This window comes from Trematomus bernacchii, unplaced genomic scaffold, assembly GCF_902827165.1.
Source record: "Trematomus bernacchii unplaced genomic scaffold, fTreBer1.1, whole genome shotgun sequence".
Lineage (NCBI taxonomy): Eukaryota > Metazoa > Chordata > Actinopteri > Perciformes > Nototheniidae > Trematomus > Trematomus bernacchii.
In genome coordinates this window covers 10488049-10505998 of record NW_022988098.1, presented here as the reverse complement: position 1 = coordinate 10505998, position 17950 = coordinate 10488049, and the positions used below count along the sequence as shown (strand labels likewise).

The 17950-nt window shown below is 39.4% G+C and overlaps 3 protein-coding genes across 3 annotated transcripts in view; 1 reads left to right on the top strand and 2 right to left on the bottom strand.

The window, feature by feature from the left end:
- The window catches only part of LOC117475663 (nuclear factor 7, brain-like), an 863632-nt gene that overhangs the window by 273817 nt on the left and 571865 nt on the right, over nt 1-17950 (top strand). The window lies entirely within an intron of this gene.
- Nucleotides 4061-8623, bottom strand: LOC117475387 (odorant receptor 131-2-like). Its single transcript, XM_034121532.1, has 2 exons — nt 8513-8623; nt 4061-4867 (listed from the first exon to the last, which is right to left on the bottom strand). Exons 1-2 carry the CDS (start codon nt 8603-8605, stop codon nt 4061-4063), a joined length of 900 nt encoding a protein of 299 aa, XP_033977423.1. The 5' UTR covers nt 8606-8623.
- LOC117475386 (odorant receptor 131-2-like) lies at nt 11908-16901 on the bottom strand. Its single transcript, XM_034121531.1, has 3 exons — nt 16873-16901; nt 16615-16723; nt 11908-12711 (listed from the first exon to the last, which is right to left on the bottom strand). Exons 2-3 carry the CDS (start codon nt 16684-16686, stop codon nt 11908-11910), a joined length of 876 nt encoding a protein of 291 aa, XP_033977422.1. The 5' UTR covers nt 16687-16723; nt 16873-16901.

The window sequence follows — 17950 nt, the reverse complement described above, 5'->3', positions numbered from 1 at the left end:
GAGGTCATGGAGCAACTGCAGTGCCACACTATGCTTCAGCCTTGCCATGACCTGATGTGCCTCATGTCGGGAGAACTCAGGGTGGTCATGTTTTACATGACGGTCCAGTCTCTTCCCAGCGTACGAACACCCAGCGATGGGACAGGGTTTGGTCCGAACATTTATCCTTCCACTGGCTATTTTCAGGAGGATTCCCCTCTCCTCCAAGTTCCGCACTGCATGCTTGTGCTTAAGGTGTTTGTTCAACGCCAGATAGAAGAGTCTGCACACCGGGCATTCGGATTACATCCTTACTGAAACAGACACAATGAATTTCATCAAAATGATGTTCTAGTTCTACGTTTATATGCGTTAGCGTGACCGGTGATTGCGACACTGGGTCCGATGCATCAATTCATGGTGCATGGACCAAGGGAGGTATTGGGTTACCACCGGGTCAGATGGTCCCACCTCCGCACCAACGCGGGGCTGGTGATGGCAACATTGGGTCCGATGCATTAATGCATGGTGCCCCGACCATGAGAGGGTTTGGGGTGCCCCGGAACCAGGCACCACCCCAGCAGGAAACGGGTTGTATGGTCAAAGGAGGAAAAAGTGATAGAACCGGGGTAAAGCAAAGAAAGTGTCCGACAATAGTGACTTGTGAGGCGGCCAGAGAGTCTGTCATATCTCGGTCCTATCCTCCAGGCAACGCTGTGGCCAAAACTGGGTGAAAATGGGCTAAAAACAGTAAACAATATATATATTTCATCCAGGGAAATTTGGGTGAAAATGAAAAAAAGTACCCAGGAATAGTGCCTCATGACCCCGCAAAAGCGTCCTCCAGGCAACGCGGTGGCCAGAACTGGGTGAAAATGGGCTAAAAACAAAAAAATATATATATATTTCATCCAGGGAAATTTGGGTGAAAATGAAAAAAAGTACCCGGAAATAGTGCCTCATGACCCCGCAGGAGTCCCCTGTCGACTCCCCTGGCATTCCTCCATGGGCAAAATAATCAGAGTTAACTTTTGTGAGAACCAGGAAAAGGGGTCAAAATGAGAAAATTGTGTCCCAATATAGTGCATCATGACCCCGCAGGAGTCCCCTGTCGACTCCCCTGGCATTCCTCCATGGGCAAAATAATCAGAGTTAACTTTTGTGAGAACCAGGAAAAGGGGTCAAAATGAGAAAATTGTGTCCCAATATAGTGCATCATGACCCCGAAAGGAGTCCCCTGTCGACTCCCCTGGCATTCCTCCATGGGCAAAATAATCAGAGTTAACTTTTGTGAGAACCAGGAAAAGGGGTCAAAATGAGAAAATTGTGTCCCAATATAGTGCATCATGACCCCGCAAGAGAGTCTGTCATCTCTCGGTCATATCCTCCAGGGTCACATAGAAGTGTCCGAGCCATCTACAGTCTGTGTTTAAATTGAGAAAACTATCCCAAAATAGTGCATCATAATGCAGACAAAGTCCCCTGCAAACTGCCCTTGCATTCATCCAGAGTCAAACTTAAAGTATTTTGAGAACCAGGCTAGGGGGTCTTGAGGCATCAAATTCATCCGAGCCAAAGTGCACTTTCATCGGATACATTCTTCCAAGATTAGAAACAGCCGTTTTTTTTCTGAGTGCACCCAAAAACCGGGTTTCTGATTTCGTGCAGACGGTAGTCTGAAAAGTATGGATGAATTTTTTTCACAGGGAAGGGGAAATGAAGCCCAGGAACCTTTTCCCCTTCTCCGTTGCACCAACCATCGGAGAAGGGGAAAAAACGGCCCGAAGCGCCAAACAGTTGAGCCCCTTCTCCGTTGGCACTCTGTCATTTTTTTGACAATTTTTCAAAACTTCATTTTTGATTATTTTAAGATATAATTAACCGTTTTCTTCACTTTTCTTTGCTTTCCACGGGTGGGGGCGCCTGGCAGGCCGCCTATGAGCACCCAAATTCGGCCTGGATCATCCAGGATTTGTGGGCTAAGCTCCATAAACTGACTAAATCACCCAGAGAGGTCACCTTTCTAGCCCAAATATATATAATACAAATACATTTAAATAGTAAAAGGTGCAATTGTGCTCTGCATTACCCGGAATTTGATTTTCATAGCCCCATGATAGTGATTAAAAATAATTTTCATGGGAAAAAGTGTTAAAACGCCTGATTAAATTATATGCAGGACCCCAGTGAGCTCCAGACTATGTGCATTGTGTTGGGGAACCATATAAATGATAGAATAAATGCATTGGAATGCAAAAATAATGATTTAAAATCATTTTAGGGGGACAATTGTGGAGAGGAGCCTGAAAATGACTCTCCAGCAGCCCGGATAACTACCAGTTCATCTGCTTTAAATGTGGTGGTAATAGTGGCATTAACTAGTACTCAGTACTGGGAGAGAACCAGGCTACAGCACATGTCTTTTCTACCCAGGAATAAGTGCTCAAAACATGGGTAAAAGTGTGTTAAAAAGTCGGGGAACATGTTTCAAATGACAGCAGACTGCTGCTTGTTGGCAGTTCACTTGTCTCACACACACCCAGGGGGGAAAAGAGAACACATTGGCCCCGGGAATAAGTGTCTGAATCATGGGCACATTAGTGCTTAAAGTCGGGGGAACTGTTTTAATTCAGGACCAGGGTGAAGAGATGACACATTGACCAAGGAATAAGTGCTCAAAACGTGGGTAAAAGTGTGTTAAAAAGTCGGGGAACTGTTTTAATTCAGGACCAGGGTGAAGAGATGACACATTGACCCAGGAATGAGTGCTCAAAACGTGGGTAAAAGTGTGTTAAAAAGTCGGGGGAACTGTTTAAAATGATAGCAGACTGCTGCTTGTTGGCAGGCTGACTCAGTTCACCTGTCTCACACACACCCAGGGGGGAAAAGATAACACTTGTACCCAGGAATAAGATTTTGAAAGGCGGGGAAAAGTTGTTTGAAATAGTATAATACCTCCAGGGCGCATAACTGCACTTTAGAAGCCAGAAATAATGTTTAAATGGTCGGGGAAAGTATTTTTAAATGTCTGGAAGAGAGTTTTAGCCAGTCATTTTGCACGATATCATTTAACATTGACGCTCTCCTGAAAATGCACAGAATATGTGCATTTTCAGGAGAGCGTCAATGTTAAACGATATCGTGCAAAATGACTGGCTAAAACCCAGGAATAAGTGTTTGAAAGGCGGGGAAAAGTTGTTTAAAATAGTCTGATACCTCCAGGGCGCATTACCAAAAATGTACAAGCCAGGGAAGGTGCCTGAATCCCGGATACTTTAGGTCTGTCACTTAGGGTGACCGCACCACTCCGACGCTCCCGAGAGCGGACGTCCATTATTTGTAAGGCACCTAATACGGATGAGGGAACCAGGAAGCAGAGGTGGAAGCAGTGGAGTACAAATACTTTGTTACTCTACTTAAGTACATTTTTCTGGTACCAGTACTTTACTCCACTACTTATTTTTCTGAAGACTTTTTACTTTTACTTCTTACATTTCTAACAAAAATACCTGTACTTTCTACTACTTACATTTCCCAAACAGGCTGGTTCCTTTAGTTTGAATGTGTGTTTGGTGGCGTGATCATTATTATTTAGAGTCATTGCGTGCCTATTGATTTGAACACGATCTGTGTATCCATCATTTCCTGGTCTTCTCTAAAGAAGAGGGACCAATGAAAACGTTGTCATGTTGCCGTTGTTCAGCATGGAAACATTCATTAGCTAACAATGACATTATTGTTCTATTAATATAAAGGGAGGTCAGGTACTCTTTAAAACAGCTGCTAGTTATGGGTACTTTTTACTTAAGTACATTTCAAAGCCCATACTTCTTTACATTTACTTGAGGAAAGAAAGTTTAGTCAGTACTACTACTTTCACCAGAGTATTTTTAAACACGAGTATCTGTACTTCTACTTGAGTAAAGGATGTGTGTACTTTTGCCTTCTTTGCCAGGAAGTGATAAAATGCTGACTCATTTCAGGATATAAGATTAATTCCTGCATCACAGTGACTAAAATCCTTTAATCATTATATATATTTTCACGATTACATTCGAAATGTCTCTTTTCATGTCATTTTCTACTCGTCATCTCTGTTTGCCGGGGCCACCATCATCTTCACGTTGACCCGGCACCTGTACATTTTTAAGTACTTCCTGAACTTCTTGTCTCTGACCCCGTAGATTATGGGGCTGAGGAACCGGGGCAGGATGAAGACAATAAGGTAGTTTGCGAATCTGATTTCTCGCCCTCGTCCGGGGAAGATCAAGCTCAGAACAATCTCCACACTCGGAGAAATGTAGGAAAGCATGCACATCGCCAACTGAGCCCCGTGAAGCAAGATGGTTTTTCTGGCTCTTTTTGCCGACATTTTATCCGTCGATAAAGCCCGTGCTACAAACAAAATCCTCAAATATGTGAAGACCAGCGTCAGGAACACACAGGAGAAGTAAATTACATCGAACGCTAGTCTTTTCTGGGCCAAAATCGGGTCTTTGAACACGTTTTGCCGCAAGCAGGACACCGACTCGTGGAAGAAGCTCATGGATTCTGTTGCTAGCGTCACAAATAGATCGGTGATATCTGGAGCAGCGCAAATAAACCAAATCATCCCGATGACGATGTAAGTTCTCCGCACGGTGCAGATCTGTGTGTGGCGTAGAGGCTCACAGATGGCGATGTAGCGCTCAATGGCCATGCTGGCTAGATTAAGGGGCGTGTTTCTGGTGGTGAAGACGGCCACCAGGATGAAGAAGCAGCAGAAGGACACGTTGATCCGGTAGAAGATGTAGCTGAGGAGGAAGAGCGTGATGGTGACGGTCAGCTGGATGCTGTCGTTTATCACCATGTGAATGAAGAGGATGTAGCGAGGGTCTTCATAGAAAGTCTGCAGGAAGACAAATGAGGACAAAATGGGTCAGGGATTAACATGTTATGGCGCGTTTCCACTACAGCGCGGAGCACGGTTTAAGAGGGCTGTGACGTCAGCGGCCCGTTTTTGGTTGCGATTCCACTTGGCTTAGTACCGGCCGGCGGGTCCTAATTCACAGTTTTTCTGGCCTCATAAAATCGTGGGTCTAGAGCCAGAGACAACGAGGCTGAGTCGGGCTGAGTATGCTAAACTAGAGAGAGAATCGCTGGCAAGGGGGCTACAACTACAACAAGATGGACATATTTGACCGTGATTTAATTGTAATACACGTTTCAAAATGATGCCGAAGTAACAACATACTGATACCGGTTAGTAAAAACCATGAATTAATGCTTTGACAAGTCTGCAGACAGACGGCAGGCGAAAAACCTTTTAAAATGCGTGTTTTCTAAATGGAGATTGGCTAAGCTAACGCAGTATATGCTCCGACCGTCCACACTCACAACAACGGCCTATACAGACATAAATAAAGCAGCGACTGTATTCGCCATGACACAGACAGTCTGTGGTTTGTACTTGTTTAACTTTTGTCTAGTTTCTGAACATATATGAGGAGCTGTGAGCTCTGAGTGCTAACAGCTAACGGCTGTGTTGTTTTTCTGGGGTTCTCATTGAAGATGACGTAACGGCTCCGCCTACACTGCGTTACTATAGATACTACCCCAGTTCCTAAACTGTAATGGAAATGCGCCATAAAGTGAGCCAGTCCTAACGAGGCCTAGCCATACCGAGCGAGGCCGAGCGAGGCCGTGTAGTGGAAATGCGCCATTAGTGTCAGGCAGAGGTGGGAAGTAGTGGAGTACTTTTACTTCTTGCATTTTGAACACAAATACCTGTACTTTCTACTTCTTACATTGTCAAAACAGGTTTGTTACTTTAGTTTGAATGTGTGTTTGGTGGCGTGATCATTATTATTTAGAGTCATTGCGTGCCTATTGATTTGAACACGATCCGTGTATCCATAATTTCCTGGTCTTCTCTAAAGCCCGCGTCACACTGTCCCGAAATTGACACCCGATGGACACACGAATATGGAATTGTGAATTTCGCATGAAGATGGCCCAAACCACACACGAAGGCAATATTTACATTACATTTAAGACATACAATTACAACGAAAGTAACAAAAACGATTATGTTAAAGTACTATGATACTGTACCGATATTTTCAGACTTTGTTCTTTACTTTATCCGTCTTTATATGTAGAAGATATTAAGTTTTCTCCGTAATGTTGTTTCCATAGCAACAACAACTTCCTGTCAACTCGTCTTCAAAATAATATATTATATCCTTTTCAGTTTCACAGAACACAAATTGGGTTATTTACATAATATGTTTACATGATTTTGTTGTGCAATAAAACAACCCAATGGACACACGATAAAGGAAATGTTCAAATTCGGCTCTGATCGTAACAACATCTTGCCATTCGTGAGGGCATCTTAAGCCATCGTATGACCGCCGGTGGAGTTTCTCAGGCTCCGGCAGCAACTTCGTGAGCGGTGGCAAAATCTTTGGCATGCCAACAAAATTGCCGAAGGACCTTGCGAAGGTTCATTTTCGTGTTGAATTCGTGTGTAAATGTTGCCCTTCATAGGGCCATCGTGAGGGCATCTTGTTATCATCGGTGCCATCGGGCATTCGCCCCGATCAGAGTGAGGGCGAATGCCCGATGGCACCGATGATAACACGAAGATGACACGATTTGACAAGATGCCCTCACGAGTGCCTTACGAAGTTGCCGCTCACGAAGTTGCTGCCGGAGCCTGAGAAACTCCACCGGCGGTCATATGATGGCTTAAGATGCCCTCACAAATGGCCCGATGTTGTTACGATCAGAGCCGAATTTGAACATTTCCTTTATCGTGTGTCCATCGGGTGTCAATTTCGGGACAGTGTGACGCGGGCTTTAAGAAGAGGGACCAATGAAAACGTTGTAATTTTGCCGTTGTTCAGCATCGAAACATTCATTAGCTAACAATGACATTATTGTTCTATTAATAAAAAGGGTGCTTTTTACTTAAGTACATTTCAAAGCCCATACCTCTTTACTTTTACTTGAGTAAAAAAGTTTAGTCAGTACTTCTACTTTTACCAGAGTATTTTTAAACACGAGTATCTGTACTTCTACTTGAGTAAAGGATGTGTGTACTTTTGCCATCTCTGGTGTCAGGAACCTTAATAGGGATGCATGAGTGGGAGGAAATTATCTTCTCATTATCAATAAAACAATATTAAAATGAACTTGGTGTTAGTTTCTTAAAGGGGCCCTTTTATGCTTTTTGGGATTAGCCCTTTTCTGTAGTGTGTTTTTTGTGCATGTAAATGGTCTGCAAAGGCTAAAATTCATGTTTTCTTAACCAATCAGAGTAGACTGGGCTCTGGTTTCAGACAGAGGGTGAAAAGAGGTGCTGCAGCACAGGCAGTATGAGAAAAATAAAGAGCTTTTTGAAAATTAAAGCCTGGAGATATGTCACAGTAGAGACACTACATACTGATACTGTTAACAAAACTGTGATGAAACAAACAACCATAGGTAGTGCGAATCATTATCAGTTAATATTCCAGATATATGAATACATCGGTTTTACATTAAATGTAAGGCTGTAGCAAATGTATTTTTTTCCAATTTCTGAATGAAGCTTTGAATATTTGTCGTCATATTTCATGATAATAAATGTGACGACTTTACAACACTGTGGAAAAGTCTGACAGAGTCCTACACAGCCACCACAGGAACCTAATTTACACACATATTATAATACTAATAATGTTCATCAGCTACTGTGTACACATACAGGCTTTAGAAAAAAGTAAATTGACGCAAAAAAAAAAATACACCTCTTTAACATGTTCATTTTTAGAAATCCAATGTCAATTTTATGAAATATAGTATTCAAAATACACGTCTCTTTTTCTAATTAAACAGTTTTCTTTCAATAAATGTCCCATAGATATTCAGCTTGCTATAATATAATAAGAACAGACAGGCATATTATACTTAAGAAGTGTCGTGGAGGGAGGTAATGAGAGTCGGAGAGGGAGAGAGGAAAAAAGAGTGTGGGTTTTTGTCTCAGCTGCTTCACTTGAGGCATTTCCTTATTAAACCCACAAAAATACTGTATTTACTAAAAAGGTGCAGGTAATACATGCACTTATCAAGCAGCAAACACAAATGAAAGATACTGCATAATTCTACTGAGACAGATGGCTGCGTGTGTGTTAAAGGGCTGCAGATATTTTTTATGATAGATTGTGTTTTATAATCTGTTAAAGCGTCAGAAAATAGTGAAAAACGCCCTTCACATTTTCCCAGAGCCTGTGGTCACATCTTCAAACTGCTCAGGATATAAATATTGAAAATCATTTGCATTTACATGATATCGAATAGCACATTTTTGCATTTAGGCAACTGGAATGAGTCAATGTTTGTACTACAGTTGACTGAAATTACTATTGAAATGGTTATTAATCTTCAAAAAGGCTATTCAGATGTCCGTGTGTGTGTTTCTGTGTGTGTTTCTGTGTGTGTGTGTGTGTGTGTGTGTGTGTGTGTGTGTGTGTGTGTGTGTGTGTGTGTGTGTGTGTGTGATGTGTACCTGGTGTCTGAAGAAGGTGGCGACCAGGCTGCCGTTGATGTAGCTGAGCAGCAGCCAGACAAGAACCACCATCAGATTCTTAAAGAATTTCATGGTGAACGTTTCTCTGACCAGCAGGAACTGTGAGGGGAAAGACAAAAGAAAACGTTTTTTAATCCAATTAATGCTCAATAATTTAACTCCAATCTCTGTGTCTCTATTGGTTGGTTGAGTTGACACTTGACAATGTAGAAAAATGCATCTGGTATAGTAAATATAATATGTTATGTTCACTGATCCAAGCTTCTTCTCCAGATGTGTTCCTTTATTGCAATGAAGACTCGGCTTATACAAATACATGAAACAGTACGGAAAGAGGAGTCTTGTAAAAAAAAAAAGCCTTTGTTATCACACAAAAAAAAAAAGGCTGTACCATAACAATATTTCCTAGAAGTCCCCAATATTATCCTGATAATCATCAAAACAAGCATAGAAATTGGGACCGAGACATACTGGATAATTTATCTCGCAGTGTTGTTATTGCATCGGTAAAACACACATTTTAGATATAGTTCTTGGATGAAAAACAAACAATCTGAAATAATAAGCATTAGCTTTAAGGCATCCCTGTGTTAATAAAGGATTAATACATTAAGGAAAATATTGGATAATGGATTTTTTTTTATCAAGCTATCATTTAAACTTCTCTACCATGATAGAGGACAAGACAGAAATGCACCACAGTCCACTAATTGCTATTTTTTCAATAATATGTTCTTATAAAATTGTATATATTGTCCAATCCTTAATCTACTAACACATTTGTGAATCAGGAGAACAGTCTTAATGTTTGGATAAAAAGTACCAGACAAGGTTATCATTTAAATATATAATATTACAATGTTATATTGTGAGGTCAACAGACCATGTGCAATGTCAACGGTATGGTCGGCAAGTTTTAATGTATTGATAATTGTTTTTAAGGTTTATAAAAAAGCAGTTTTCTAAAATATGTGGACAGAGTTTAGAAAATTAGAGACAAAAACAACCTGGATAAAAAACATTATTGCTTTACATTAGAAAACAAACCTTTTGTAATTGCAATTATGACATTTACACTGAAAAAGGGACATAGAAACTCTGAATTTTGCAACAAAGTCAGCAATAAAACATAGATAATTAGAAATAATGCAGCAAACCTGAGTCATGTTGCCTTCAAGACCCCCTGGAGAACTCATCCTGCACTGAGAGAGGAAAAGAGAAAGTAAGACACAGACACATTGACAAATATTTACCTTAAAACTACATAATATATTCATTTAATGCATATATTTATGATCAATCCCAGCATGGTTAATCAGTGTATTCAAACAGCTCATGCACATTAAGTGATCGTATATTAGGGATTGCAAAAGCAGGTCAAATAACAGTGTTGTCTTTTTTAAATCGACTTCTTTAAATACAGAACAACACACACTTTGACAAAATGCACTTATCTAGTTCTAACTCATCGCTGTAAACCTAATTTATATTCTCCACTCACAAGCTGTGTTGCATTTCCCTATTAAAGCACAAAAAGACTGTATTTACTACAAAAGGACAGGTAATAAATGCGCTCATGAAGCAGCAAACACAACCTAAAAATACTGCATGATTCTTAATTAAGTGTATGCTGGTTTCTAGTTGTTTTAAATCAACTTCTTTAAATACAGAACGACACACACTGTGACAAAATGTATTAATCCACTTCTGCTAACTCATCACTGTGAACTTCCTTTGTATTCTCCCTTTAAATGTATTCTTTAGACACACACAGAGCTGAAGCTGCAGACATAGAGGCAATACATCTGTGAAGAAACATGCAACTACTTTCTCAGACAGTGAAACACACACACATTATTCAGCAGCTTCACCTACCTGAGGGTCAGACTCTCTGAAGCTCAGAGAGATGGAGCCGTCTTTATAAACACTTTCAAACCAGAGATGCTTTAATTTATCGTCATCATCGCGTCAGAGAAAAGACAAACATGAGGATGTGAGATATCTTTTATTTTAATCTGGAGGTAAAATCCACCTATGTCTCTGTGTATCCAGCACATTGTTTTTTGTTATGTGCTCTAGTAAATGACATGTGTCTAAAATACATATTTTAGAAATGAAAAAATAAATAGCTGGGTTCAGTTTGGACTGTATTTTATTTATTGTAATAAATACACAAATGAAAAACACAATTCATATTTTTTCCAGCCATTTTCATACCCCTTCATAGATTGGTGCTGTAGTGACGTTTCTTTGTAGGCCGACCCTAAAGGTAGCATCGCAAATGGGATGGATAATGTCAGAAAATAATCACAAACGTTTATGATACTTACACATTTTGTTCAGCAGGATAATCTCCACATATTAACACCACTTCATGATTTCTGAACCAAAAGGGACTACAGCTCGGTCACATGACTTCACGTCACCACCGCTAAGCTGAAGGCGGCTAATGTTGGGCTTGATGACTTTAGTCGTCTCATTTAGACACTTGTTAGCAACCGCTGTGTATAAATTCACCAGTGGGGTATTTACTGACATATTTTATGTCTGTAAAACAAAACGTTGAATGTCTTCAGCTTGTGTTAACAACAGACTTTATTTCAGGATGAAAAACCAAAACAACACGTCCAAAAAACCATTGACCTCCAGATGAGGGAACCAGGAAGCAGAGGTGGAAGCAGTGGAGTACAAATACTTCGTTACTGTACTTACGTACATTTTTCTGGTATTAGTACTTTACTCCACTACTTATTTTTCTGACGACTTTTTACTTTTACTTCTTACATGTTGAACACAAATACCTTTACTTTCTACTTCTTACATTTCCCAAACAGGCTGGTTCCTTTAGTTTGAATGTGTGTTTGGTGGCGTGATCATTATTATTTAGAGTCATTGCGTGCCTATTGATTTGAACACGATCCGTGTATCCATCATTTCCTGGTCTTCTCTAAAGAAGAGGGACCAATGAAAACGTTGTCATGTTGCCGTTGTTCAGCCTGGAAACATTCATTAGCTAACAATGACATTATTGTTCTATTAATATAAAGGGAGGTCAGGTACTCTTTAAAACAGCTGGTAGTTATGGGTACTTTTTACTTAAGTACATTTCAAAGCCCATACTTCTTTACGTTTACTTGAGTAAAGAAGTTTAGTCAGTACTTCTACTTTTACCAGAGTATTTATAAACACGAGTATCTGTACTTCTACTTGAGTAAAGGATGTGTGTACTTTTGCATTCTCTGCCAGGAAGTGATAAAATGCTGACTCATTTCAGGATATAAGATTAATTCCTGCATCACAGTGACTCTAAAATCCTTTAATCATTATATATATGTTCACGATTACATTCGAAATGTCTCTTTTCATGTCATTTTCTACTCGTCATCTCTGTTTGCTGGGGCCACTATCTTCACGTTGACCCGGCACCTGTACATTTTTAAGTACTTCCTGAACTTCTTGTCTCTGACCCCGTAGATGATGGGGCTGAGGAACCGGGGAAGGACGAAGACAATAAGGTAGTTTGCGAATCTGATTTCCCGCCCTCGTCTGGGGAAGATCAAGCTCAGAACAATCTCCACACTCGGAGAAATGTAGGAAAGCATGCACATCGCCAACTGAGCCCCGTGAAGCAAGATGGTGTTTCTGGCTCTTTTCGCCGACATTTTATCCGACGATAAAGCCCGTGCTACAAACAAAATCCTCAAATATGTGAAGACCAGCGTCAGGAACACACAGGAGAAATAAATTACATCGAACGCTAGTCTTTTCTGGGCCAAAATCGGGTCTTTGAACACGTTTTGCCGCAAGCAGGACACCGACCCGTGGAAGTAGCTCATGGATTCTGTTGCTAGCGTCACAAATAGATCGGTGATATCTGGAGCAGCGCAAATAAACCAAATAATCCCGATGACGATGTAAGTTCTCCGCACGGTGCAGATCTGTGTGTGGCGTAGAGGCTCACAGATGGCGATGTAGCGCTCGATGGCCATGCTGGCTAGATTAAGGGGCGTGTTTCTGGTGGTGAAGACGGCAATCAGGATGAAGAAGCAGCAGAAGGACACGTTGATCCGGTAGAAGATGTAGCTGAGGAGGAAGAGCGTGATGGTGACGGTCAGCTGGATGCTGTCGTTTATCACCATGTGGATGAAGAGGATGTAGCGAGGGTCTTCATAGAAAGTCTGGAGGAAGACAAATGAGAAAAAAACTGGGTCAGAAACCTTCAAAGGGCTGCATGATTAGGAATAAATGATCTTCTCATTATCATTAAAGGGGACCTATTATGCAAAATCCTCTTCTTCATGTCTCTTCTACATCAACATGTGTCCCCTCTGTGTAAAGAGATTCTGAAAGTTTCAGGAAAAACAATTCTCTCTCTTTTTGTCCTGATCCATTTATATAAAAACCTGTCTGATAATGAGCTGATCAGATTTTGGCCACTTTATGATGTCATAACGATTTTTGGGCTTGTGTAACCATTAGCCTATCACCAACCAAGGTAACATCACCCCCCCCTTATCACCTGAATCCTCCTAGAGCACCATTGTGTTCTTTTTAACCAAATATCTCTCAGAGGGGCGTGGGGACGGGCTCCTTATTTTCATCTAAAGTAACAGACAGAGAATCAGCACTTTTGAAACAGGGCTGAAACAGAGGGGATTATGGGATGCTGCAATGATCTGTTTGGTGTTTGGAGCCAAACACTTCAGAGACATGTTTTGTATATATCTGAGACCTATAATATATTGATGAAAAACAGTATAGTAGGGGACCTTGAACAAAATATTTTATTTTTCATATATTACATTTCCTTTTGGTTGTTTTGTACAAAAAAATGATTTGTTTAAAACAATGAATCAAATATCACGGATACTGATGAAGATGAACTAAACTTTTATTTTCATGAACAATGTACGCTAGAGGGGGACCAGAACAGTTTTTAAGCTTCTTCTTGCTCCTTTTGAACATGACAAATACATTTTTTTATACCTTGAACGTTTTTTTATTTTGCTGCTCTTTGTTATAATTATAATTAGTGTGAATGCTGTGCAATAGTTCTTCTGTTCTTTAATCTTCTTCTTCTTCTTATTATTTCACCAAATATTTTGCCGTCGAATAACTTCAGCATACTTTCAGCTACAGAAACCATTCAAATCTCCAAATATTCAGCCTGTTCAGCACATGATGGGAAACTTTTTCATAATATGTTATACATTTTTAAATATTCAGCTTTTTAAACTCGTTTTTTAACATGTAACTCAATGGGAGGAACCTTAAAATCCTCTTTTACCTTCACCTTGTGCCAAATGCTACTCCTTCCACATACTTTCAGCTGGAGACTTCATTCCAACTTTAAAAGGATCACAAGACCTTCAGCTATAAAACTCGTTCTTCAGATTTTTCATATCTTTTACACTTTTTGAGATATTTAACTTAGTTTGGAGCTCAGTAAAGAGGCTTTCTTCAGATTTTAACATTAATGTGTATTGCGCAGCCTTTTAAGGCTAGAGTGTGTGATGTCACAGCTAGAGTGGGGGACAGCTTGAAATTCGCCTTCATATATTTTTTTTTAACTTGCCATAATTCTCAAATCCTACACTCCTGAGACATCATTTGTCATGTAAAACGTAGAAATACCTCTCCTAGGTTGGAAAATAAAAACAAATTAAGCAAAAATAATTAAACAAAATGCCTCTTGAGGGCATCAAGTGACAACAACTTTCAACATGTCTCCATTAAGGCCCATTGTAAATTCAGCCTGATCTTTCCTCACAGCAGCAGCCGCACACCTTTAGTTAATCTGCCAAAGAGGCCACATTATTGACCCAAAAGTACATAAAAAGCAGACTCAGACGCTCTTCAGGGTTCTGAGACGCTTCACACGTTGAAATTTCACCGATATCTGCTACGGTTCTTCAACAAAACGTTCACATGTAAGAGGTTCATTTCTCATTCAGATCAATGGAAAGGCTCTCCTCTCACTGATTACTGCATATCACCATGGAAACCTTTGATCCCTGGACTCAAGCACAAGTGTTTGATAACATTGTTACCTCAAACACAAACACCTGAGTGATGATGTCATAACTCCAACTGACATGCTCAGAACGCCACCAAACATCACATGATGGTTAACACTGTGGCCCTGAACAGCTCTACGTCAAATCTGATGTTACGTGGTGTTACCATGGCAACGCATCCCTCGACATAAAACACGATGTCGCTGTAACTCCAATTGACACGGTCCGATCGTCCCCCAATCTTCACTTGTATATCACCGGTCCATGCCTCAACAGCTCTATGTCAAATCTGACATCTCACCATATGCCGTTTCCATGGAAACGCATCCCTCGCCAAAAAACAAGATGTTGTCGTAACGCCTATGAACAGGGTCAACACAGCACCAGACTTCAGATAATGGTTAATGGTCCAGCCCTCAACATGTCTATGTGCCAATAGTGAGTTTCCTCAAAAGCTGTTGCCATGGCAACACATCCCTCGCCATAAAACACGATATTGCTATAACTCCTATGAAAATGGTCAAAAAGTGCTCAAACTTCACATGTGTGCTAACAGTCCAGCTGTGAAGACATCTACATGACCGTTTTGAGATTTCTTCAAATGCCGTTGCCATGGCAACACAATGCTCACCATGAAACACGGTTTTCTCATAACTTCAGTGAAAATGCGGCCCCAAACTTCACAGGTTTGGTAACGATGCAGCCATCAACACATCTAAGCGTATTATGGAGTTTCATCAAATGCTGCTGCCATGGCGACAGATCACTCGCCATCAAGTTAATTCAAAAGTTTGCAGTTAAAATATTCTGCTGCTTTTCAAAGCCTTTTTACTTTATTTTCTCTTCTTAATACACATTCATTCACTACTACTTACATGTAATATCTAACTCCTGCAGCCTACTTTCAGCTACAGAAATCATTCAACTATTAAATTATTCAGCTATTTCAGGACATTGAGGCTATACATTTTCTTTTAAATATTAAGCTTCTTCACTATTTTTCCTACTCTTCCAGTTTAACATTTCACTTTCAACAAAGCCATTGCAATGCATTTGAGCTGTAACAATTTTGATTCAGATAATTTCACTTTTCTGCATTTCTCCGCTAAGTTCAGCAACAAACTTACTGGTTTATTTGAGCTAAAAGCAGCTACAGAGACCATTCAACTCATAAAATATTCAGCTTTTTCAGCTAAATTCAGCAACAAATGTACACAGTTTACAGCATTCACACGCATTTTCTGCAGGAAATGCATTTTCTAGTTAGTGCGAATGCTGTTTACAGCATTCCACTATAGTTCTTCAACCAATATTTTTGCCATCGAATAACTTCAGCCTACTTTCAGCTACAGAAACCATTCAAATATCAAACATATTCAGCCTGTTCAGCACATGATGGGAAACTTTCAACTTTTTCAAAATATTTTATACTTTTCAAAATATTCAGCTTTTTAAACTCTTTTTTTAACATGTAACTCAATAAGAGGAACCTTCAAATCCTCTTTTACCTACACCTTGCGCCAAATGCTACTCCTTCCACATATTTTCAGCTAGAGACTTCATTCCAACTTTAAAATGATCACAACACATTCACCTATAAAAGTCGTTCTTCAGATTTTTCATATCTTTTACATCTTTTAAGATATTTAACTTAGTTTGGAGCTTGGTAAAGAGGCCTTCTTCAGATTCGAACATTAGTGGGTATTACGCAGTTCGTTAAGTCTAGAGTGCTTTGATCTCAAAACAGAGTGGAGGAGTGCTTGAAATTCTCCCAATTTTTTTTTAAAAACCTGCTAAGAGCAGCTACAGAGACCATTCAACTCATAAAATATTCAGCTTTTTCAGCTAAATTCAGCAACAAATGTACACAGTTTACAGCATTCACACGCATTTTCAGCAGGAAATGCATTTTCTAGTTATTATTGTTTGTGTTGTTTCTAGCATGTTTAATAAATTGACTAATAAAAAAAGAAAAATAGGCTACTCAGATGTCTTTGTGTGTGTACGTGTGTGTGTGTGTGTGTGTGTGTGTGTGTGTGTGTGTGTGTGTGTGTGTGTGTGTACCTGGTGTCTTAAGAAGGTGGCGACCAGGCTGCCGTTGATGTAGCTGAGCAGCAGCCAGACCAGAACCACCATCAGGTTCTTAACGAACGCCGAGGTGAACGTATCTCTGACCAGCAGGAACTAATGCAAACACAGGAGAGAAAGACACAAAAAAACCACGTATTAATCAATTTAATCATCATTATTATAACTCCAATCTCAGTGTCTCTACCAGTTGGTCGAGTTGACACTTGACAATGTAGAAAAATGCATCTGGTATAGTCAATATAATATGTTATGTTCACTGATGTAAGCTTCTCCTACACATATGTTTCTTTATTTTAATGAAGACTGGGCTTTTCCACAAATACATGAAATAGTTTGGAAAGAGGAGTCTTGTAAAAAAAAAAAAGCCTTTGTTATCACACAAAAAAAAAAGGCTGTACTTATTTAAACCATAACAATATTTCCTAGAAGTCCCCAATATTATCCTGATAATCATCAAAACAAGCCTAGAAATGTGCACCAAAATATACTGTCTAATTTATCTCGCAGTGTTTTTATTGCATCGGTAAAACACACATTTTAAATATAGTTTTTGGGTGAAAAACAAACAATCTGAAATAATAAGCATTAGTTTAAGGCATCCCTGTGTTAATAAAGGATTAATACATTAAGAAAAATATTGGATAATGGATTTTATTTTTACCAAGCTATCATTTAAACTTCTCTACCATGATAGAGGACAAGACAGAAATGCACCACAGTCCACTAATTGCTATTTTTTCAATAATATATTCTTATAAAGTTGTATATATTGTTCAATCTTTAATATACTAACACATTTGTGAACTAGGTTATAATTTAAATATATAATATTACAATGTTATATTGTGAGGTCAACAGACCATGTGCAATGTAAACGGTATGGTCGGCAAGTTTTAATGTATTGATCATTGTTTTTAAGGTTTATAAAAAAGCAGTTAAATAAAATATGTGGACACAGTTTAGAAAATTAGAGACAAAAACAACTTGTTTTAGAAAACAATTAGAAAACAGACCTTTTGTAATTGCAATTATGACATTTACACTGAAAAAGGGACATAGAAACTCTGAATTTTAAAACAAAGTCAGCAATAAAACATAGATAATTAGAAATAATGCAGCAAACCTGAGTCATGTTGCCTTCAAGACCCCCTGGAGAACTCATCATGCACTGAGAGAGGAAAAGAGAAAGTACAACACAGACACATTGACAAATATTTACCTTAAAACTACATAATATATTCATTATATGCATATATTTATGATCAATCCCAGCATGATTAATCAGTGTATTCAAACAGCTCATGCACAT

What these genes read in the sequence shown, in the direction of transcription:
- LOC117475386 (XM_034121531.1), bottom strand. Translation starts at nt 16,686, where the DNA reads ATGGTGGTTCTGGTCTGGCTGCTGCTCAGCTACATCAACGGCAGCCTG. An exon ending in CCACCTTCTTAAGACACCAG is followed by an intron (nt 12,712 to 16,614) that starts GTACACACACAC and finishes GTCTTCCTCCAG; the next exon opens with ACTTTCTATGAAGACCCTCG.
- LOC117475387 (XM_034121532.1), bottom strand. Translation starts at nt 8,605, where the DNA reads ATGAAATTCTTTAAGAATCTGATGGTGGTTCTTGTCTGGCTGCTGCTC. An exon ending in CCACCTTCTTCAGACACCAG is followed by an intron (nt 4,868 to 8,512) that starts GTACACATCACA and finishes GTCTTCCTGCAG; the next exon opens with ACTTTCTATGAAGACCCTCG.